Below are 24224 nucleotides of genomic sequence, written 5' to 3'. Positions count from 1 at the left end.
ATGGCAACCTGGTTGTCTGTCTGAATTTGGATAATTTGGTGGGACAGCCGATCTCTGAAAGCCTTCAGAGCGTTCCAGATCGCTCGTAACTCCAGAAGATTGATCTGCAGATCGCGTTCCTGGAGGGACCAGCTTCCTTGGGTGTGAAACCCATCGACATGAGCTCCCCCACCCCAGGAGAGACGCATCCGTGGTCAGCACTTTTTGTGGCTGAGGAATTTGGAAAGGACGTCCCAGAGTCAAATTGGACCAAATCGTCCACCAATACAGGGATTTGAGAAAACTCGTGGACAGGTGGATCACGTCTTCTAGATTCCCAGCAGCCTGAAACCACTGGGAAGCTAGGGTCCATTGAGCAGATCTCATGTGAAGGCGGGCCATGGGAGTCACATGAACTGTGGAGGCCATGTGGCCCAGCAATCTCAACATCTGCCGAGCTGTGATCTGCTGGGACGCTCGCACCCGCGAGACGAGGGACAACAAGTTGGTGGCTCTCGCCTCTGGGAGATAGGCGCGAGCCGTCCGAGAATCCAGCAGAGCTCCTATGAATTCGAGTTTCTGCACTGGGAGAAGATGGGACTTTGGATAATTTATCACAAACCCCAGCAGCTCCAGGAGGCGAATAGTCATCTGCATGGACTGCAGGGCTCCTGCCTCGGATGTGTTCTTCACCAGCCAATCGTCGAGGTATGGGAACACGTGTACCCCCAGTCTGTGAAGTGCCGCTGCTACTACAGCCAAGCACTTCGTGAACACTCTGGGCGCAGAGGCGAGCCCAAAGGGTAGCACACAGTACTGGAAGTGACGTGTGCCCAGCTGAAATCGCAGATACTGTCTGTGAGCTGGCAGTATCGGGATGTGTGTGTAGGCGTCCTTCAAGTCCAGAGAGCATAGCCAATCGTTTTCCTGAATCATGGGGAGAAGGGTGCCCAGGGAAAGCATCCTGAACTTTTCTTTGACCAGATATTTGTTCAGGGCCCTTAGGTCTAGGATAGGACGCATCCCCCCTGTTTTCTTTTCCACAAGGAAGTACCTGGAATAGAATCCCAGCCCTTTTTGCCCGGGCTCGACCGCATTGGCGCTGAGAAGGGCGGAGAGTTCCTCTGCAAGTACCTGCTTGTGCTGGAAGCTGTAGGATTGAGCTCCCGGTGGGCAATTTGGAGGTTTTGAGGCCAAATTGAGGGTGTATCCTTGCCGGACTATTTGGAGAACCCACTGATCGGAGGTTATGAGAGGCCACCTTTGGTGAAAAGCTTTCAACCTCCCTCCGACTGGCAGGTCGCCCGGCACTGACACTTGTATGTCGGCTATGCTCTGCTGGAGCCAGTCAAAAGCTCGTCCCTTGCTTTTGCTGGGGAGCCGAGGGGCCTTGCTGAGGCGCACGCTGCTGACGAGAGCGAGCGCGCTGGGGCTTAGCCTGGGCCGCAGGCTGTCGAGAAGGAGGATTGTACCTACGCTTGCCAGAAGAGTAGGGAACAGTCTTCCTTCCCCCCAAAAATCTTCTACCTGTAGAGGTAGAGGCTGAAGGCTGCCGGCGGGAGAACTTGTCGAATGCGGTGTCCCGCTGGTGGAGCTGCTCTACCACCTGCTCGACTTTTTCTCCAAAAATATTATCTGCACGGCAAGGCGAGTCCGCAATCCGCTGCTGGATTCTATTCTCCAGGTCGGAGGCACGCAGCCATGAGAGTCTGCGCATCACCACACCTTGAGCAGCGGCCCTGGACGCAACATCAAAGGTGTCATACACCCCTCTGGCCAGGAATTTCCTGCACGCCTTCAGCTGCCTGACCACCTCCTGAAATGGCCTGGCTTGCTCAGGGGGGAGCTTGTCCACCAAGCCCGCCAACTGCCGCACATTGTTCCGCATGTGTATGCTCGTGTAGAGCTGGTAGGACTGAATCTTGGCCACGAGCATAGAAGAATGGTAGGCCTTCCTCCCAAAGGAGTCCAAGGTTCTAGAGTCCTTGCCCGGGGGCGCCGAAGCATGCTCCCTAGAACTCTTGGCCTTCTTTAGGGCCAAATCCACAACTCCAGAGTCATGAGGCAACTGAGTGCGCATCAGCTCTGGGTCCCCATGGATCCGGTACTGGGACTCGATCTTCTTGGGAATGTGGGGATTACTTAGAGGCTTGGCCCAGTTCGCCAGCAATGTCTTTTTGAGGACATGATGCATGGGTACTGTGGACGCTTCCTTAGGTGGAGAAGGATAGCCAGGAGCTCAAACATTTCAGCCCTGGGCTCGTCCTCCACAACCACCGGGAAGGGGATGGCCGTAGACATCTCCTGGACAAAGGAAGTGAAAGACAGGTTCTCAGGAGGGGAAAGCTGTCTTTCAGGAGAGGGAGTGGGATCAGAAGGAAGGCCATCAGACTCCTCGTCAGAGAAATACCTGATGTCCTCCTCCTCCTCCCACGAGGCCTCACCATCGGTATCAGACACCAGTTCATGAACCTGTGTCTGAAGCCGTGCCCGGCTCGACTCCGTGGAACCACGGCCACGGTGGGAGCGTCGAGAGGTAGACTCCCTCACCCGCACCGGCGAAGCTCCCTCCGCCGACGTAGTCGGGGAGCCTTCCTGGGAGGCTACCGCACTCGGTACCGCAAGCGGCACCGATGTCGGAGACCTCACCCCGGACAATGGGCCAGCCGGCGCCTCGCTTGACGGTACCGGTGGCGCAAGCACCCCCGGTATCGGAGGGGTAGGGCGCAACAGCTCTCCCAGGATCTCTGGGAGAACGGCCCGGAGGCTCTCGTGCAGAGCGGCTGTGGAAAAAGACATGGAAGCCGATGCAGGAGTCGATGTCAGAACCTGTTCCGGGCGTGGAGGCTGTTCCGGGCTGTCCAAAGGGGAGCGCATCGACACCTCTTGAACAGAGGGCGAGCGGTCCTCTCGGTGCCAATGCTTACTGGGTGCCGACTCCCTCGGCGACCCAGAGCTCTCGGTGCCGACACGGGAAGGGGACCGGTGACGATGCTTCTTCGATTTTTTGGAATGAAGCACGTCACCGGAGCTTCCCAGCACCGACGAGGAGGACGTAGAATCCAGCCGTCTCTTCCTCGGGGCCGAGGCCGAAGAAGGTCGGTCTCGGGGGGGCTGTACCGCAGGAGCCCTCAGGGTAGGGGGAGACCCACCCGAAGGCTCACCGCCACCAGCAGGGGAATGGACAGCCCTCACCTGCACTCCAGACGAAGCACCACCGTCCGACGACATCAGCAGACGAGGAGGTCTCGATACCACCGACGCCGACGCAGCCCTCCGATGTCGCCCCGATGCAGAGGGCCGATGCCTCGATGCACTCGATGCAATCGGGGGCGAGGATGAAGGTCCGGGCGCCGACGTCGAAGCAGTCGATACTCCCGGTGCCGATGCCGACGAAGAGCCTGAGAACAAAATGTTCCACTGGGCTAATCTCGCTACCTGAGTCCGCTTTTGCAAAAGAGAACACAGACTACAGGCCTGAGGGCGGTGCCCAGCCCCCAGACACTGAAGACACGACGCGTGCCTGACAGTGAGCGAGATTACCCGGGCGCACTGGGTGCACTTCTTGAAGCCGCTGGAAGACTTCGATGTCATGGGCGGAAAAATCGCGCCAGCGAGATCAAAACTCGAAATGGCGAAAATGGCACCACAAAAATAGGGGGAAGAAAAACTTCGACCGAGGCCTAACTAGGGCCTACCCCGACGACGAAAGAAAACTTACCGGGGCAAAACTAGAAGTACGGGAAGGGAGAAAACCATAAAGGTCTCCTTCCGACACCTTTTTTTTTTCGTAGAACGAAGTCGATAAACGACGCGCGAGGTCAACTTTGGGGCGCGAACGGCGAAACACGACTGTACCAAGCGCGGACAAAAGAAGACTGGCCGGCACGAGCCGGTTCGGGCGGGAAGACGGCCGTGCATGCGCGGTGCGCATCGGCGCGCAAGGACTACCAAAGGACTTTGCTAGAAAGTGTTCCGATTGGAGGGGCTGCCGTGGACGTCACCCATCAGTGTGAACAAGCAGCCTGCTTGTCCTCGGAGAATTAATTTTATAAGAGGACACCAAAAGGTCATCTATTTGAAGCCTATTTCACCAGGGGGAAGGGTATAGCTGACATTCTTCCCTGGATAGAATGGCAGTATATTATGCCACCTAGAAAGGAAAGGTTTGTACCTGTGAATCATCTGGCTTCCCCAGACACAGCCTGAAGAGCTAGTAGAGATGGATGTGGATGAGAGAGGGATGGTGTCAGGCCTCAGAGGAGGATGCTTTTGAAGTTATGAGCTACTAAAGACAGTAAAGACTTCACCACTGATAAGCAGCAGAGCTTCAGATGCTATTGTGTTGGTGATTTGTTAGTGATTGGGTTGCTTTCGTTTCAATGAAGCTGGTAATTTGATTGGATATATTTGTCTTTTTTGAATAAGTTAAGTATTTTAAGCATGTGCAGATTCAATTTCACACATTGAATTTTTGATGAAAATTGATTTTTGATATTTTTGGCACTATAAGCCTGTTTATTTTGTTGTTAATGGACTGATGATTACATCTTCGAGAGGCATGTCATTGGTCAATAAGTTAGACTTTATTGTCTCTGATATGATGGTCCATTTGTTTATTTTTCAGTAGTAGGTTGTATAAAAATTTACAAAAAAAAAAAGTTTGAACCTAACATAATAATCTTTTGATAAAGATGTTTTGTTGAAGACGACTTTTATAAAGGCAACACAGTTGCCTATGTGCCTTTATAAAAGAGACACTCCAAACAAGCCCCAATAAGTGCACAAATGCTCACATACAAATTTACACATGCTCCAAGAATGTGCACATCTGATCTCGTACTCTACATATGTAACCTGTATATTTTATAAAATACAAGTGTACATCACAATTTGCCTTTGCTCTGACCAAACTGTGACCCTGGGAACACCTATGCACAATCTGTTCAGTGCATGTACAATTTTATAAAACTCCTTATCTATATGTAAAGCAGACGTTATGGTCTAGAGTCAGTAAGTAGTACTCAATGCTATTCTATAATTGACACTCAAAGATGAGTGCCCTTTGTAGAACAGCATCGAGTGCTGATTTTGTGCACCAGGACTAGCACCTGCTGAAATCTGGTGTAATTCCCAGTGCCCGATTTGGGTGTACATCGTTGGTATTCTGGTACTCTAACATTGCACGCAAAGTTTAGGAACCCCTCTGACCAGTCTATGCACCTTCCATGGCCATGCCTCCTTTTGGGTTGTGCGCACATTGGTATAGAATGCAGAGCAAGATGTATGTGGAAATTCAAATTGGTACCAATTAGCACCAAAATGGCACTAATTGGCTCGTTAGCCAATTTAGTTGGGTGCACATCTTGGATCAGCACCCAATTTTTGGCACCATATATAGATTCTGGGGGTATATGTAGTTAAATCTTTATGAAACTACCCATTAATGCACTTTTGTTTTATTAGCAGAACAGACTACATGCTGTCTAACTTATTTTATTACAGTTCAGCTTGCTGCCCACAGTTACATACATTGGTTGAAAGAAAACATCAGTCTATCAGATTCAGTTCTAACAACCCATATTTGGGCAATATTTTGAATGTGTTCTTAAGAAAATCAAAATACCCTACCAAACATCTGCCAATTATATTCCACAGGTTAAAAAAAAATCACATTACAAATTTGGGCCCATATTTAAGATAGACAGAGATTTGCATCTTTATAACAATAGTTCTGATAAATATAAACAGTCACAAAATAAAGCTATATTTACACAATTTATTAAACAAACATACATTAGGAAAGGATGTACCAAAGTTGTGGCAGCCTGTAAGTCAAAGTATGATGAGATTTTCTTCATTTTAGAAATCATAGTGCAGAACATATGCAGTTTACTGACCACAGAATTTTAAAAAAATGTAGAAACTCTGCAACAGTGATCCGAGTACCTCAACAAAATGCATCTTGATTTTTGTAAAGTTAATTGATAAAATAAAAAGCAAAAGAAACTTAATGTGATTAAACCTTTCTTGATTTCTCAGTTACCACAGGATTCAGATTAGAGTTGGGTAATCCAGTTAGAATTCATACTGAACTTGAGGGATGGATGCCTAGGCTCCAATAAAATCTAGACTGAGTTTGTGATGCAGGAATTCCACCACTCACAGCTTAACTATGCAAACTGTCAATAGTTTAGTATAAGCTATGCTCATTTTGGATGCTCGCATTTTCCTCCTAAAATGTGAGCTCCTTACATATTCTAGGATAAAGGGACAATTATCAACTTGGGCTACTGTTAAGTTGGGTTATTTTAGTACAGGGTCCCATTTTATGCAGTGAGACCCTGTGTTAAAATAATCCAACAGTAGCCCACATTGATAACTTCCCCCTTAAATTTAATTTCATTTATTACCAATTATATTCCACTCTTATCCAAAGCGGAGCACAGTGTACATACATAATAAAATCACATCAATCACAAACATATACATATAAAATACAGTCAGACTTGCCTCCTCACTATTGTGCTTTCTTTTCCTTTTGGTTTTTGTCCAAAAATTTGAACCAATCAGATTAAATTTGAATTCCCTGAATCAAATTCAAACTGATCAAATGTATGGACTAAACTAGTAAATAAATGTCATTTTTTTGAGACTGGACCTGGATTGTGGGAGGTTGATCCATCACTGATTCAGATATACATAAGAACAAATGTTGCCATATTGAGACAGACTGAAGGTCCATCAAGCCCACTATCCTGTTTCCAATAGTGGCCAATCCAAGTCACAAGTACCTGGCAAGATCCCAAAAGAGTAAAAAGAACATTCCCTCAGAAATCAACCCTTCAACCCAAGTCATCTCAAAAGCTGTCTGGAGGGATATTTTTCTGGTGACTGTACAGCAATAAAACATTGTTCTCTAGGACTGGCTCAGTGGCTATTGTGTATTCTACCATGCTGAAGTAACTGAGTGTGATTCTCAGGCCACTCTGGGTTGGCTAGGGCTCCGGATACTGCAGAAGCAGCTCCTAGTCCAGTGGTTTTCAACTCAGTCCTCAGGATACACCTAGCTACTCAAGTTTTCAGGATGCCCTCAATGAATATGCATGAGGTAGATTTGCATACAATGGAGGAAGTGCATGCAATCATCTCATGCATATTTATTATAGACATCCTGAAAACCTGACTGGCTGGGTGTGTCTCAAGGACCGGGTTGAGAACCTTTGCCCTAATGGAACAATCAGATTGGTAATAATCATTTCACTATGGCAACTCATAGAGGCTGCATTTAGGGCCCATGAGCGTGGGGTTCTGAAAAGTGCATGTCCCCAGGCCAAGGACTGTTGCTACAACAACTGGACTAAATTACTTTGGAGGATTATTAAAACAAGGGGAAAAAATCCTTGGGTAGTTGCAAATGAAGGCTGCTCAAGGTGCCAGCTCCTAGCCCTTGCTCCAAATGAGCAGAAAGCCCAATGGAAATTACAGAGTGAAAAAAAAAAATATATAGTGCTGTACAGTTTAATAAAAGACTTTGACATGACCTGGGCACACTACAGAGGTGAGGTGCTTAAGATCCACAAGGAAGGGAAGTTCGAATGGGGAGAGGGTTTATTAAGCCATAAAACATACAAGGATGCAAATTTTAGTTTCTTAACATTCTCTTGTAGGAAGAAGTTCTTAGCCTCTTGCCCAATTGTTTTGGTCTATGGCTTCTTACTCAATATAGTCAGCCCTTCAAGAAGGATTTTCTCTAAATTGACCTATTGGACAAGTAAGGAAAGATGGAGAGAATATGTTTTCCAGAATCTGGAACATCCTGGAATACATTCAGATGGATGAAGGGAAGAGTGGACAGAAGAGTGAAAAGAAAGTGGGGGGGGGGGGGGGGGGGGGTGGAAATTGGCTTTGGCAGCAGTTTGCCTCATTGGCAACAGAGACCGATGAGAAGATTCTCAAGTAGGCTAGAGTGCAGTGCTGCCTTAAGTCAGTGTTATTGCTGAGCAAGTCAGTGGCACATAGTTTGCTATTTACTTGTAACAAGCATAAACCTCAATTCATACTAAAGAAAGAAGCACCTCTATTTCTCAGGAATATACACATTACCACAGTTTTCTCTTGCTCAGTAAAAAGGAAAAAAAAGCATATTTACAAAATATATATCCAAGTACAGGAAAAAGCCATTATAAAACAACTTCTTGGGTCACTGCCAAGCAGCATTTGCAGTCCTTTAAAGCTTCAGTCAGCTTATTCTGTTTAGTAATTTGTTTTGAGGTTTTTTTTCTCCAGATTTCAAAAGTTTTGCTTGTGTTCTATGCATAGTGTTATAAATAGTCTTTTGGTGTACACATCAGTAGAATGTAGTTAATTCTTCTTATGAAGAAACTTCATTTTATTTCCTGTGGAAAACACAGATTTTAACAGTTAACATTTGGCAGCAGATAAAATGAAGATACATACCTGTAGCAGGTATTCTTCGAGGACAACAGGCTGATTGTTCTCATGACTGGGTGACGTCCATGGCAGCTCCCCCCCAAACGGAAATCTTCCTTGCAACAAAGCTTGCTAGAGCCTTCGAGCGCGCGCGGGTGTGTGGCCATCTTCCCGCCCGTCGCGCGCAAGTCCCGACAGTTCGATATCAAAGCAAACAAGGACAAAGACAACTCCAAAGGGGAGGTGGGCGGGTATGTGAGAACAATCGGCCCGCTGTCCTCAGAGAAAACTTGCTACAGGTATGTATCTTCATTTTCTCCGAGGACAAGCAGGCTGCTTGTTCTCACGACTGGGGTATCCCTAGCCCCCAGGCTCACTTAAAACAACAAAGAAAGGTTAATTGGGCCTCGCAACGGCGAGGACATAACAAGGATTGACCTACGAAGAAACATCTGAGAGTGCAGCCTGGAACAGAACAAAAATGGGCCTAGGGGGGTGGAGTTGGATTCTAAACCCCAAACAGATTCTGCAGCACTGACTGCCCAAACCGACTGTCGTGTTGGGTAGCCTGCTGCAGGCAGTAATGAGATGTGAATGTGTGGATTGATGACCACGTCGCAGCCTTGCAAATCTCCTCTATAGTGGCTGACTTCAAGTGGGCCACTGACACCGCCATGGCTCGAACACTATGAGCCGTGACATGATCCTCAAGAGTCAACCCAGCTTGGGCATAAGTGAAGGAAATGCAATCTGCTAGCCAATTGGAAATGGTGCATTTCCTGACAGCAACTCCCTTCCTGTTGGGATCGAAAGAAACAAACAAACATTTGGGCGGACTGTCTGAAGGGGCTTGTCCGCTCCACATAGAAGGCCAATGCTCTCTTGCAGTCCAATGTATGCAACTGACGTTCAGCAGGGCGGGTATGAGGATGGGGAAAAATGTTGGCAAGACAATTGACTGGATCAGATGGAACTCAGACACCACCTTCGGCAAGAACTTAGGGTGTGTGCGGAGGACTACTCTGTTATGATGAAACTTAGTATAGGGAGCATGGGCTAACAAGGTTTGAAGCTCACTGACTATGAGCTGAAGTAACAGCCACAAAGAAAATGACGTTCCAGGTCAAATACTTCAGATGGCAGGAATCCAGTGGCTCAAAAGGAGGTTTCATCAGCTGGGTGAGGACGACATTGAGATCCCATGACACTGGTGGAGGTTTGACAGGGGGCTTTGACAAAAGCAAACCTCTCATGAAGCGAACAACTAAAGGCTGTCCAGAGATAGGCTTACCCTCTACACGATAATGAAAAGCACTAATTGCACTAAGATGAACTCTGATAAGTGTAGAAGGTATTCAAGCAGGGTCTGTGTAGGACAAGAGCGAGGATCTAGGGCCTTGCTATTACACCAGACAGCAAACCTCCTCCATTTGAAAGAGTAACACCTCTTCGTGGAATCTTTCCTGGAAGCATGCAAGACTCGGGAGACACCCTCAAAAAGACCCAAGGAGGCAAAGTCTACGCCCTCAACATCCAGGCCGTGAGAGCCAGGGACTGGAGGTTGGGATGCAGAAGCGCCCCCTCGTTCTGAGTAATGAGGGTTGGAAAACAGTCCAATCTCCACGGTTCTTCGGAGGACAACTCCAGAAGAAGAGGGAACCAAATCTGATGTAGACAAAAGGGCGCAATCAGAATCATGGTCCCCCCGTCTTGCTTGAGTTTCAGCAAAGTCTTCCCCACCAGAGGTATGGGAGGATACGCATACAGAAGGCCCTTCCCCCAATACAGGAGAAAGGCATCCGATGCTAGTCTGCCGTGGGCCTGAAGTCTGGAACAGAACTGAGGGACCCTGTGATTGAGCTGAGTGGCAAAAAGATCCACCGAGGGGATGCCCCACTCTTGGAAGATCTTGCGTACGACGCCTGAGTTGAGCGACCACTCGTGAGATTGCATTATCCTGCTCAATCTCTCGGCCAGACTGTTGTTTACGCCTGCCAGATAAGTGGCTTGGAGAAGCATGCCGTGCTGGCATGCCCAAACCACATCTGGACGGCTTCCCGAAACAGTGGGTGAGATCCGGTGCCCCCTGCTTGCTGATGTAGTACATGGCAACCTGACTGTCCGAACTTGAATGATTTGATAGGACACCAATCTCTGAAAGCCTTTAGAGCATTCCAGACCGCTCGCAATTCCAGGAGGTTGATTTGAAAACCTCTTTCCTGGAGGGACCAAACTCCTTGAGTGTGAAGCCCATCAACATGGGCTTCCCACCCAAGAAGGGATGCATCCGTTGTCAGCACTTTTTGTGGCTGAGGAATTTAGAAAGGACATCCCAAGACCAAATTGGATCGAATCGTCCACCATTGCAGGAAATTGTGAAAAGCGGTGGAGAGCTGGATCACATCCTCTAGATCCCCTGTGGCTTGATACCACTGAGAAGCTAGGGTCCACTGAGCTGATCTTATGTGAAGACAAGCCATGGGAGTCACATGAACTGTGGAGGCCATATGACCTAGAAGTCTCAACATCTGCCGGGATGTAATCTGCTGAGACACTTTGGCCATGGAGACAAGAGACAGAAGATTGTCTGCCCTTGCCTCTGGGAGATAGGCATGAGCCGTCTGTGAGTCCAGCAGAGCTCCTATGAATTCTAGTTTCTGAACTGGAAAGAGATGGGAGTTTGGGTAATTTATGACAAACCCGAGTAACTCCAGGAGTTGAATAGTCATCTGCATAGACTGTAGAGCTCCTGACTCCGAGGTGTTCTTCGCCAGCCAATCGTCGAGGTAAGGAAACACGTGCACTCCCAGTCTGCGTAGCGACGCTGCAACCACCGCCAGGCATTTTGTAAACACCCCTGGGTGCAGAGGCGAGCCCATAGGGCAGCACACAATACTGGAAGTGTTGAGTCCCCAGACAAAATCGAAGATACTTCTTGTGAGCTGGAAGTATCGGGATGTGTGTATAAGCACCCTTTAAGTCCAGAGAGCACAGCCAATCGTTTTTCTGAATCATGGGCAGAAGGGTGCCCAGATAAACCATCCTGAACTTTTCTCGGACCAGAAATTTGTTCAGGGCCCTTAGGTCTAGGATGGGACGCATCCCCCGTTTTCTTTTGCACAAGGAAGTACCTGAAATAGAATCCCAGTCCTTCTTGCCCTGGTGGAACAGGCTCGACTGCATTGGCGCTGAGAAGGGTGGAGAGTTCCTCTGCAAGTACCTGCCTGTGCTGGAAGCTGAAGGACTGTGCTCCCAGTGGGCAATTTGGAGGTCTGGAGATCAAATTGTGGGAGTACCCTGACCGGAGTATTTGAAGAACCCACCGGTCGGAGGTTACGAGAGGCCACCTTTGGTGAAAATATTTTAACCTTCCCCCGACCAGCAGATCGTCCAGCACAGGTACTTTTATGGCAGCTATGCTCAGCTGGAGCCAGTCAAAAGCCTGTCCCTTGCTTTTGCTGGGGAGCTGCAGGGGCCTGTCTGGGCGCACGCTGTTGGTGCAAATGAGCGTGCTGGGGCTAAGCCTGAGAAGGCTGTCGGGAAGGTGGATTGTACCTACGCTTATTGTAAGCATAGGGAGCAGTCCTCCTTCCCCTGAAAAACTGTCTATCTGTTCAGGTAGATGCTGAAGGCGTCCGGTGGGAGAGTTTGTCAAGGGCGGTTTCCCACTGGTGGAGCTGCTCTACCACCTGCTCGACTTTCTCGCCAAAAATATTATCCCCCCCGGCAAGGAAGATCCGCAAGCCGCTGCTGGGTTTGATTGTCCAGGTCAGAGGCACGCAGCCATGAGAGTCTGCGCATCATTATACCTTGAGCAGCAGATCTGGATGCAACATCAAAAGTATCGTAAATACCTCTGGACAGGAATTTGCGACATGCCTTCAGCTGCCTGACCACCTCCTGAAAAGCCCTGGCGTGCTCCACAGGGAGCTTATCCACCAAGTCCGCCAGTTGCTTCACATTGTTCCGCATGTGAATGCTGTGTAGAGCTGGTAAGACTGAATTTTGGACACAAGAATAGAGAACTGATAGGCCTTCTTCCCAAAAGAGTCCAGAGTTCTAGATTCTCGTCCCGGGGGGGTGGGGGGCGCCGAGGCAAAATCTCTAGAACTCTTGGCTCTCTTAAGAGCGGAATCCACAACCATAGAGTGGTGAGGTTTCTGTGTCCTCATCAACTCATGTTCTCCGTGAACCCGATCTTGGGACTCAGCTTTTTTGGGGATGGTGGGATTAGATAGTGGTTTCATCCAGTTCCTTAGCAATGTCTCCTTAAGGACATTATGCAGAGGGACAGTGGATGACTCCTTAGGTGGTGAAGGATAGTCAAGGACCTCGAGCATCTCAGTCCTGGGCTTATCCACAGACACCACAGGGAAGGGAATGCCCACAGACATCTTCCGGACAAATCAATAGAAAGAAAAACTCTCCGGGGGAGAAAGCTTTCTTTCTGGGGAAGGAGTAGGATCAGAGGGAAGACCATAAGACTCCTCAGAAGAGAAATACCTGGGATCCTCCTCTTCTTCCCACGAGGCCTCCTCCTCGGTATCGGACAAGAGTTCTCTGACTGCAGTCTGAAACCGAGCCCGTCTCAACACCAAGGAACCACGTCCTCGATGACGATGTAGAGAAGTCGACTCCCGTGCAGGCGGTGATGAAGCTCTCTCCAGCGATGTCGATGGGGAATCGACCTGGGTGGCAGCAGACACTGATACCGCAAGCGGTACCGGCGTCGGAGACCGCACCACAGGCACAGAGCCAGCCGCCGCTTCCATCAACGGTACCGAGGGCGCAAGCACCCCCGGTACCAGAACAGACTGACACAGCAGGCTTTCCAGGAGACCTGGGAGAATGGCTCAGAGGCGCTCGTCTAGAGTCTCTGCCGGGAAAGGCTGTGGGGCCGGTGCAGGAGCTGGAGGCAGAATCTGCAAGGGATGAGGAGGCGGTACCAGGCTGTCCAAAGACCGACACCTCTTGAACGGAGGGGGAGCGGTCCTCCTGGCATCGACGCTTCCCGAGTGCCGAATCCTTCGATGCCCCGGAGCTCCCAGTACCGTGTCTAGAAGGAGACCGATGGCGATGCTTCTTAGCCTTCGATCGAGGCACGACATCGAAACTCCTCGGTACTGACGAGGAGGATGTGGAATCCACACGCTTCCTCGGGGTCGGGTCCGAAAGAGGTCAGTCCCTGTGGGCCTGCACAGAAGAGAATTCGAGGCAGGTGGAGACCCACTCGATGGCTCACTGCTCCCAGCGTGTGGTGGTCTCCGGACAGCCATTACCTGCGCTCCCGATGTCGATGCCATCTCTGGTGCCGACATCGACGCCGACCTCGGTACCGCTGTCGACGCCGAAGAACCGGGCAAAGCTCCAAACAGACAGTCCTGCTGAGCTAATCTCGATGCCTGTGTCCGCTTTTTAAGGCAAAGACACAACTTACACGTGTCTGGGCGATGGTCAGGCCCAAGGCACTGGATACACCACGAGTGGGGATCAGTTCCTGAGATTACCCGGTTGCATTGACCGCACTTCTTAAAGCCGCTGGGAATCCTTGATGTCATGGATGGAAAAATAGTCAAAGTTCTCGATGGTGCCAAAAGAAGGGCACAAAAAGGAGAAACGCGTACGTGCGGCCTAAGAGGGCTGCGACGGAAATGAAAGGAAACTTAAGAGGGAAAACACTAAGAAATAAGGATTTTTTTTTTCAAAAAGAACAGCTCCAGAGCAAAAAAACTGAAAGAAAGCGGAAAAAGACCGCGAACAAAGGCTCTTTTCAGGGGCACACAGAGAAAGACCGCAGGCAGTCTCTCCCTTACCGCGGAAAGAAAAGAACTGTCAGGACTCTCACGCGAGAGGCGGGAAGATGGCCGCGCCCGCGCGAAGGCTCTAGCAAGCTTTGTTGCTAGGAAGATTTCCGTTCGGGGGGGGGGGGGGGCTGCCGTGGACGTCACCCAGTCATGATAACAAGCAGCCTGCTTGTCCTCGGAGAATTTATATTATGAGCAAGCTGGATCATCACTTTTCGATTGAACACACACACACACTTTTTATTATTTTTATTTATTTTTTATTTATTGCATTTGTATCCCACATTATCCCACCTATTTGTAGGCTCAATGTGGCTTACAGAGTTTGTTATGACATTGTCATTACATGATATCAGATACACTTAGTGTTGTGTAGAGATTAAGTAAGGGAAGAGAGAAGAAGGTATTAGGTAGGTTAGTATGGAGGTGGACTTTAATAATTGGAAGGTTTAGTGAGGTAGGTTTAGATAGCCATGTAGTAAAATCAGACACTACCTAATATTGTCTTACTTTTAAACTTCCCCATGCTCCCAGGATGATATGCCTAGGTAGCTGGGAGTTGAATGGGGGAGTCGGAGTCTCCTGTGAGATTAACACCCTAAGCACTGCTCTTTTGCTAGCAGGTGTCATGGCAGCCATCATCCCTCCTTCGTAGAATTTGACTATCACCTTTGCAGTGCAAGACATTGCCAGCTGCTCTGGACTGAAGATTTAAATGCTAATCTCTTTTGGTCACAACACAAAGGCTGAGACAATCTTTAGCATGTTTGTGTCCCTTAGAAGGTGCTCACAATGGTCCAACCAAACACCAGCCGCAGAACTTTATTCAGTGGAGGTAACAATACAGTGCGACTACTGAATACACACCTATAACTTTATATGGATGTTACCTATATAAAGTTATAATTCTTATAGGGCTGCCAGGGCTTACATAGGTAACTTATATGGAGAGTAACTGAATTTCACTGCTGTTTGTATACCCCAGAAACAGTTTTGTTTTTATTCTTTGCACTGACTTCTGACTATATAAGGACTTTTGGGGTCCTTTTACCAAGCTGCGATAAAAGGGGGCCTGCAGCGCATGTTTTTCATGCATGCTGAGGCCCTCTTTTACCGCATCGGGTAAAAGGCTGTCTTTCATTTTTTTTTTTTTAAGAAATGGTCATGCGGTAAGTGAAGCACTTGCTGTGTGGCCATTTTGGGGGGGGAGCACTTTCCACCACCCATTGAGGTGGCGGTACAGGCTACTGCGCTAACCCAGGCTCCCATGCTGGGGGTGGGAACTGCTGCTGGGCTGCTGCAGTAGCCCGGTGGTATTTCCGGCTTAGTGAGCAATAAGCCCGTGTTGGGCTTACCGCCGCTTTGTAAAAGACCCCTTATATAACCAAAAGTTCATATCCCACAGACAAAAAATGAAAACGAGTATCTTATGTGTTTCAGTAGATCAATTTCAGTACTACTTCTATACAGCAGTAAGGTTTTGCTAAGTTTCAAAAATTGAAGAGACATCACTGATAAAAGTCAACCAATACACTTTTATCCCCATTTAATTAAGAATTTCATTTTTCTCTCTTTGACACACATGTGATTATTGGACCTCCATTGTCTGGACTGCACTGACAGCTTGAGCTACAGACTGCTTTTTAAAGATAAGTTTATATTCTGAAGTTTTTAAAGGTTGTCTTTTTTAGTTTTTTTTTTTTTTATATTTTGGAGGAGATGTGATGAAATTGTTGCAATACTAGGACCAGTAGTAGTCTCTGGATGTTAACAGCCCTTATATTTTATAATGTTATTGTTTTGTTTAACTGGATTTGTTTATGTATTTGTCCTAATTTATATTTCTGAAGATAGAATATAGGTAATTTTCATCTCACAAGTTGGCTGTGTAATACCAGAAGATAACTTTTCACTATAAAATAGGAATCAACCACAATATTTAATACAAGTGTTTCTTAATGTCCAAACGATGGTTGCAAACTATGTGGCAATAGTTATCTCTATGTAATGGAGGAAAAAGCCTCTGTATCCCTGGTCAAGAAATTATTGCATTCTGACTCACGGGGTGAGATCTTTATTGGCTAAAAAACCTCCTTTTTGATGTGTGCAATTTGAATTTCTATGTTATACTAGACTTTGAGCCCGTAAAAACGGGCTATTATAGGAAGGGGGGGTTGAAAGGCCCGCCCCCACTGCCGAGTTCGCCGCTGCCCCTCCCCCTCCAAGTTCGTGCCCCCCACAGAGCCGTCACCACCCACCTTCCACCCGGTCGGGCCCTCGCTCCGCTATTGAAACAGCGAGGGTCCGGGAACGCAGCACTGAGCTCTGCTGAGCTGCCGACGTCGGCCTTCGTTCTTCTTCTCTGCCTGTCCCGCCCTTGTGTGACGTAACGTCGTCGAGGGCGGGACAGAGGCAGAGAAGAAGAAGGAAGGGCGATGTCGGCAGCTCAGCAGAGCTCAGTGCTGCGTTCCCGGACCCTCGCTGTTTCAATAGTGGAGCGAGGGCCTGACCGGGTAGAAGGTGGGCGGCGGCGGCGACTCGGGTGGGGGGAGCGTTAGATGGCAGTGTCCCTCCCTCAGCAATGCGCAGTACAGACCCTCTGTGTTCCGCCCCCCTGTCATCACGTATTGACGTGGGGGCGGGGCAGAGGTCTCTACTGCGCATTTGCAAGTGAGTACGGTCACTCGCCGTTTATATGTTTGATTGTGCAATTACTATTTCTTCATATATAGTTTGATATTACAGCATAAAGCACTTTTCTTATTATTCCAACGGGGTCTTGTTTCGCCATTTTGGCTTTGTCAAGGAAACAGACCTCGTGCTTATGCTGGTATCTGTAACAAAAGTAAACCACTGCAATAAGCCATCCTCCGGTCTTGACATGGATGTATGTTGTACATTGTATGTTCAAGTATCTGAACAGTCCAGTATAACCTCCTTTTACTATAACTAAACAAGCACACATCAAAAAGGAGGTTTTTTAGCCAATGAAGATCTCACCCGTGAGTCACAGTGTCAATAAATTCAGGTACCATTTTTGTATGGCTTGCAGAGGACAGCGAAGAGGAGTCACGCTGCAGTAAGTTCGTCTTATGTGCTTGTTTAGTTATAGTAAAAGAAGGTTATACTGGACTGTTTAGATACTTGAACATACAATGTATCAGTCATGTCAAGACCGGAGGATGGCTCATTGCAGTGGTTTACTTTTGTTACAGATACCAGCATAAGCACGAAGTCTGTTTCCTTGACAAAGTCGAAACAGCGAAACGGGACCCCGTCGGAATAATAAGGTAAGTGCTTTATTTTTTTATTTATTTTTATTTTTGTTACATTTGTACCCCGCGCTTTCCCACTCATGGCAGGCTCAATGCTGCAGGCAGTGGAGGGTTAAGTGACTTGCCCAGAGTCACAAGGAGCTGCCTGTGACGGTGTCGTTGGAAAACGTTTGGACAGTTCTCCAACAGTTGGCGGTTACCGTTGAGAAATCTACAAAGGAACTTTCCTCCCTAGTGAGTACTATGAATAATTTTTCTGAGTCTTTGGCTGATATTAAAAAGGAATTCACTACTCAAACAACGAAGCTTAATCAGGATGTGAAAAAGCTGCAAGATTTATCTTCAGAGTTAATAAAAGATAAAACTATAATAACTAGAAAGATTAATCAAATTGAAAACTACAATCGGAGATTAAATTTGCACATATTAAATTTTCCGAGGGAAAATGGAATACCACCTCTGGATGCATTTAAAAAATACTTGGTTGAAGTTTTACAATTTTCCTCAGACTTGTTACCTCCAATAAATAAAATCTACTATATAAGAAATAAACCTTCTGATATATCTATAACCAATGAGGCGTGAACAGCTCTAAATGTATCCGACCTGCTTGAAACTACTTTATCAGAGCAATCAGAAAGAATGACTTTAGTGGTTCAATTTGTTTTTCAGCAGGATGTGGATGCTGTTAAAAGAATATACTTTCGTAAAATGAATGAACTGTTCTGTGGTAAAACTGTACACATTTTTCAAGATGTTACAAAACAGACACAAAAAATTAGAAAGTTGTTTTTGAGTATGAGAAAGGAGACACAAGATTTGGGTGCCTCCTTTTTTTTTGAATTATCCTAGTAAATGTACTATTAAATATCAAGGTTTAAAATACATTTTCTTTCAGCCAGAGCAGTTAAGAGTTTTTCTTGATTCTAGGAAGATATAAATCCCCTACGGTAATTCCCTGATTGAGTTAAAGAATTGATGGATGGAAAGATCATGCTAAGCTTATCTATATTGTTATAATTTTCCTTTTCTTTTAGATTTAACCCCATTATCTTTATTCATGCCCCCTCTTTAAAGTTTTTTGTGATATAAAAAAAAGACAATTATTGGTAATCTTGTATTGCTGTATTTAAGTGGAAAATGTAATTCTACAAAATATTTTCTTGTCTGTTTTTCTGAAACAAGATTATCTTGTAATGTAAAAATTTGAAATTATAAATAAAAAAAAAAAAACCAAAGAGCTGCCTGTGCCGGGAATTGAACTCAGTTCCTCAGTTCCCCAGGACCAAAGTCCACCACCCTAACCACTAGGCCACTCCATGATCTAATATCAAACTATATATGAAGAAATAGTAATTGCACAATATAACATAGAAATTCAAGTTGCACACATCAAAAATGAGGTTTTTTTAGCCAATGAAGATCTCACCCCCTGAGTCAAAACATAATAATTTCTTGACCGAGGATACAGAGGCTTTTTCCTCCATTACATAGAGATAACTATTGCCACGTGTTTGCAATACCAGAAGATAAACATTTTTATTTGAAAAATGTATGAGTACTTAAGTGGGAAGTGCCTCCTACTCAAGGGAAAACTTGTGCCTATGAGGCTGAAGGAGGTTGAGAAATAAACTTCCTTTGCATTGTTTCTGAGAAACAGTGAGCATAAAATGGAGTTCCATCATTTAATCGGCGCCACAAAATAGAAACAGGGCAAGCTCCATTATCTCCCACTCTCCCTTTTCACCTGCTCTTAGAGCAGGGGTGGACAAGTACAGTCCTTAAGGGCCACAACCCAGTTGAGTTTTCAAGATTTCAACAATGAATATTCATGGGATCTATTTATATACAACGGAAGCAACAGTACATCTCATGCATATCCATTGTGGAAATCTTGAAAACCCGACTCAGTTGTGGCCCTAGAGGACTGAAGTTGCCCACCTCTGGTCTTAGAAGTTTCAAAAAGCTCCCAGTCATGGTTCAGCATCTCACTCATGATGGAGGAGCAGTAGCAGCTACGATATGTGCTATAAAACCACATTCTTTGAAGTCCTTATGATAAAACGCTTCACAAAATAATTGAATAACAGTTTCTAAGCCACAAACAACTTTTTATTTCGTTGTCATCTAAACGCTGAACCTGCCCATACACTAGCTGTGCACACTTTACCTACCTAACCCACGCAGGAATTTGTTAACGCCACTTTGTTCTGTGTCTGGAAGTTCTTCCAAATATTGCTCAACCCTCTGTTCAAAGAGACCTATGGAAAATGAAAAGCAGAAATCAGTCCATTCTTTATATAAAATAGTAACCTTGGCTCTGCTGCCTTTGCAAGTCTAATACATTATTTAGCAATTACATTTCTCTGCTTACTATTAATTAAATTTCAACTGTCCAAACAGGGGAAGTATAGTAGGATGAAGCAATAACCCCCCCCCCCCCAAAAAAAACAAAAAAAAACAAACAAACTGGTATGCTTTCTGATCCCACATTTCATTTTATCTTTTGTCTTATTTCATTCAAGTGGCTGTTTTTTGCTCTTCTCCTGTGCTGTATGCCAGAACATGATTCACTGTTTTCTGGTAAAGTGTTGGGTGGTTCACTTGATTTTTGGACTTTCTAAATATGAAAGAATATCTCCATTTTATATTAGGTTGCATTGGCTGCCAACAGAGGTCAGAATTATTTTTCAACATGTTTGTTTTTTTGTTTAAAGTTTTACATGGGTTGGTTCCTGATTATTTTTGTCACATTTTTGTTTTGGTGCTGTCTCCAGACTTAGAAGGTTTGGCAATATCATGTTATTTGCCTTCCCTTCAGTTAAAGGAAAGAAGCGATTAGCGATTTTTGAGAAATCATTGGCTTTTTAAGCAGCAAGGCTTTGGAGGGATTTTGTTAAATTTTACTTATTTCCTCAACAGTATCTTACATTTAGAAGGAAGCTCAAAACATGTTTATTTAAGAAATGCATTTCACAAGAAGATTAGTAATATCAGGTTAGTCATATTTTATGTAAGGTTTTTTTAATTCCCAGAGATTGTCCTGGCCTCTTGACCTTTTGTGACCTGCTTAGAACTGTGAGGTGATAGCGGGATATAAATCAGAATTGTAATGTAATGTAGCACTATATACAAGTTCATAATTCTTCTGCTAGTTCCCAAGGTAAAATTATGTATCATACCTGATAATTTTCTTTCCATTAATCATAGCAGATCAATCCATAGACTGGTGGGTTGTGTCCATCTACCAGCAGGTGGAGATAGAGAGCAATCTTTTGCCTCCCCCTATATGTGGTCATGTGCTGCCGGAAACTCCTCAGTATGTCGATATCAAAGCTCCATCCGCAGAACTCAGCACTTAGAGAATTACACCCACAAAGGGACACTCTGCCCAGCTCACCACCGCCAAAGCGGGGGAGGGGAATCCGTCCAGCTCATCTCCGCGAAGCGGGGGAGGGACACCACACCCGCTGATGCGGGGGGATATGGCTTATCCTGCTACCGCAACCGCGGGAGGAGCTGGCTTACCCAAACACCGCCAAAGTGGGAGGGAGGAAGCAGCAGCTCACTGTAACACTCCGGTTGTCTGGCAGGAACACTCTGCCCACTTGGGTGTCGAATTGAACTCCCAGATACTCCAGGGACTGAGTCGGGTGCAGCTGACTTTTCTCCCAGTTGACGATCCATCCCAGGGAGCTCAGAAGAGCAACAACCCTGTCCGTAGCTCTCCCACACTCTGCATAAGAGGGGGCTCAGATCAGCCAGTCGTCCAGATAGGGATGGACTTACACTCCTTCCTTGCGGAGGAAAGCCGCGATGACCACCATTACTTTGGAGAAGGTCCGCGGAGCAGTAGCCAACCTGAACGGGAGGGCTCTGAACTGGAAGTGTCGGCCCAGGACTGCAAAGCGCAGGAAGCGCTGGTGAGGCGGCCAGATGGGAATATGTAAGTAAGCTTCCTTGATGTCCAAGGATGCCAAGAATTCTCCTTTTTTTCACCGCAGCTATTACGGAGTGGAGAGTCTCCATCCGGAAGTGCCATATTTTCAAGGCCCGATTGACTCCCTTGAGGTTGAGAATAGGCCGAACAGAACCTCCCTTCTTTGGCACCACAAAGTAAATGGAGTAACGTCCCTTGCCAAGTTGATCTACTGGCACTGGGACCACCGCGCCCAGGCGGATTAGGTTGTCTAAAGTCTGCTGCACTGCTGCTGCTTTGACTGGAGACTTGCAGGGAGAGTTTACGAACCCGTCTCTCAAGGGCCGGCAGAACTCCAACTTGTAGCCGTCTCTGATGACTTCCAGAACCCAAGCATCTGCAGTTACCCTGGTCCACTCCCCCAGAAACGAGGATAGCCTTCCTCCTATCTGCTCTGGGCCATGGACCAGGGCCCCATCATTGGGTACGAGACCCTGGGGGAGGGCCGGAGGACGAACCTCCGGGACGGCGGTCCCTGCGAAAGGAATGCTGCTTGGGGGAGAAGTTCCGCTTGAAGGAAGAGGAGGAAGAGGAGGTTGACTTGCCCGGGCGATACCGGCGGGCTTCCTGAAATCGGCCCTTGGAGGAACCAGGGCGAGCACTGCCGGCCCGTGCCATGACCTCCGGCAACCTCTTACCCTTAGACGTGCCGAGCTCCGTCACGATATTGTCTAGCTCGTCCCCAAACAGCAGCTTGCCTTTAAAAGGCAACTTGGCTAGGCGAGATTTTGAGGCATGGTCAGCCGACCAGTGCTTAAGCCATAGCCACCGCCGAGCCAAGACTGTCTGAGCCATACCTTTAGCCGAGGCTCTCAAGATGTCGTACAGCAAGTCTGCTAAGTAGGCCAAGCCCGACTCTAGGGCCGGCCAATCCGCCCTCAAGGACGAATCCGAGGGGGAAGTCTGCTGCAAAACGGTCAGGCATGCCCTGGCCACATAGGAGCTGCAAACCGAGGCTTGCAAACTCAGGGCGGCCGCCTCCAATCTCCTGTCCTGAGCGTCCTCCAGGGCAGAGCCACCTTCCACCGGCAGAGCCGTCCTCTTAGTCACCGCAGTGATTAAATAGTCCACTGTAGGCCAGAGAAAGGCCTCCCATTCACCCTTAGGCAGAGGGTACAGACGGGACATGGCCATGGCTACCTTTAAGGCTCGCTTCAGGGGTATCCCATTGAGCCAAAATTAAAGTCTGCATGGCTTCATGGACGTGGAAGGTTCTAGGCGGGCGCTTAGTTCCCAGCATAATGGCAGAGCCAGCTGAGGCTGAGAGAGGGCCTTCCTCCGGAGAGGAAATTTTCAAAATGCTCATGGCCTGCACTAACAGGTTGGGCAAATCCTCTGAGCGAAAAAGCTGCGCTGCAGAGGGGTCATCCGCTCCATCCGAGCAAGGATCAGTCTCCTCCATAGAATCCGCTAAGGACCTCTGGGAGAAATCAGACACGCTGCCCTCATCCACATCAGAGGAGACAGAGTCCACTAGGGCCTGGAGATCCACCCGAGGGCGTTTGATCATAGAAGCCTCATCACCCTTATCAGACAGGAGAGCAGGGGCAGCGCTTTGCATAAGAAAAGCCTGATGCAGCAGCCAAATGAACTCAGGGGAGAAACCCCCCAGTCTGTGCACTTCTGCAGCCTGGGCCACGGCCCTAGAGGCACTCTCAACCTGCGCTCCCAAGAGCGGGGTAGAAGGCGCGCTGCGCATCCAAAATGGGGTCCGTTGTGACACTCCACGAAGGAGCCGTGCAGGAAGAATGGTGCTTTAATTTTACCGACTTTTTACCATCGCCCGAGTCAAGGGCGACCATTCTATTAACGTCTCCCACCTCGAGGGCGGCCCAAGAAGAAGCTGTCTGAGCAGCGTGGCCGGCCACAACCGGGAGGGCGGCCAGTGGGGGATGGGCGCCTAAGGCGGGAAAAACTGCCGCACTGGAGGAAAACCCTGGGAACTCTCCTGACTCCGAAAAGGCGCCCAAAAAAGGCGACTGCCTTCGGACCCCCCCGTTTCCCCGCTAGAAGCGCATACGCGTTCTGGGGAGTGTCTTTTCGCGCCCTTGCCATCCGACGCCATTAGCCACATGGAGACCGTTCGGGGAACCCCCTGCCCGCTAGTAAAAAGGTAAAATTACCTGCTTCTCACTCCGAGCTGCAACGATTTGGAGTCCCAGTGAGCAGCTGCAAACAAAAGACGTTTTTCTCTCAAAGACGTCTATATTTCTGGGTTTTTTTTTTTTTTTTTAAACAGAGCCAGCAGGAGGGGGGAGAAAAGGAGGGACCTGGCACCACCAGGTTTACACTTGCTGACGAAGAGCCCTCAACCCCAGGTACTCAACAAAACCTAAACAATTAGGCTTGGAGACCTAGCCAGAGCTGCTGCTGTGTGACCACACACCTGCTGAGATAGAAAACATACTGGGGAGTTTCCGGCAGCACATGACCACATATAGGGAGGCAAAAGATTGCTCTCTATATCCACCTGCTGGTAGATGGACACAACCCACCAGTCTATGGATTGATCTGCTTGATGAAATGGAAGAAAATTGGACCAGGGCCAGCTTAACACTGGGGAGACTAGGTGACTGCCTAAAGATGCAGTTTCTAGAGGGGTAGAAAACAACAACAAATAGTAGGCCCTGACTGCCACACTAGCTCAAACAATCAGCATGCATACAGGAAGCTTTGGTAAATGACTAACCTAAATAGGACAATTTCTAAAATATTGTTAATATCTGAAATATTGATGTGCAATTATATGTTTTT

At 47.5% G+C, this 24224-nt stretch overlaps 1 protein-coding gene across 3 annotated transcripts in view; it reads right to left on the bottom strand.

The window, feature by feature from the left end:
- Window positions 1–7118: 7118 nt before the first annotated feature.
- ST5 (suppression of tumorigenicity 5) overlaps window positions 7119–24224 on the bottom strand; it is a 670601-nt gene continuing 653495 nt past the window's right edge. For all 3 annotated transcript variants that reach the window (XM_030201020.1, XM_030201019.1, XM_030201022.1), the window contains 2 exons: window positions 19666–19752; window positions 7119–8378 (listed from right to left, as the gene is read on the bottom strand). In XM_030201020.1, the coding sequence (XP_030056880.1) occupies window positions 8344–8378; window positions 19666–19752 (122 nt within the window). In that variant the 3' untranslated portion in view covers window positions 7119–8343. The remainder of the gene's footprint in view (window positions 8379–19665; window positions 19753–24224) is intronic.

Source organism: Microcaecilia unicolor, chromosome 4 (assembly GCF_901765095.1).
Source record: "Microcaecilia unicolor chromosome 4, aMicUni1.1, whole genome shotgun sequence".
NCBI classification, from domain to species: Eukaryota; Metazoa; Chordata; class Amphibia; order Gymnophiona; family Siphonopidae; genus Microcaecilia; species Microcaecilia unicolor.
The sequence above is the reverse complement of the archived record's forward strand: the minus strand, read 5'-3'. Positions and strand labels throughout refer to the sequence as shown.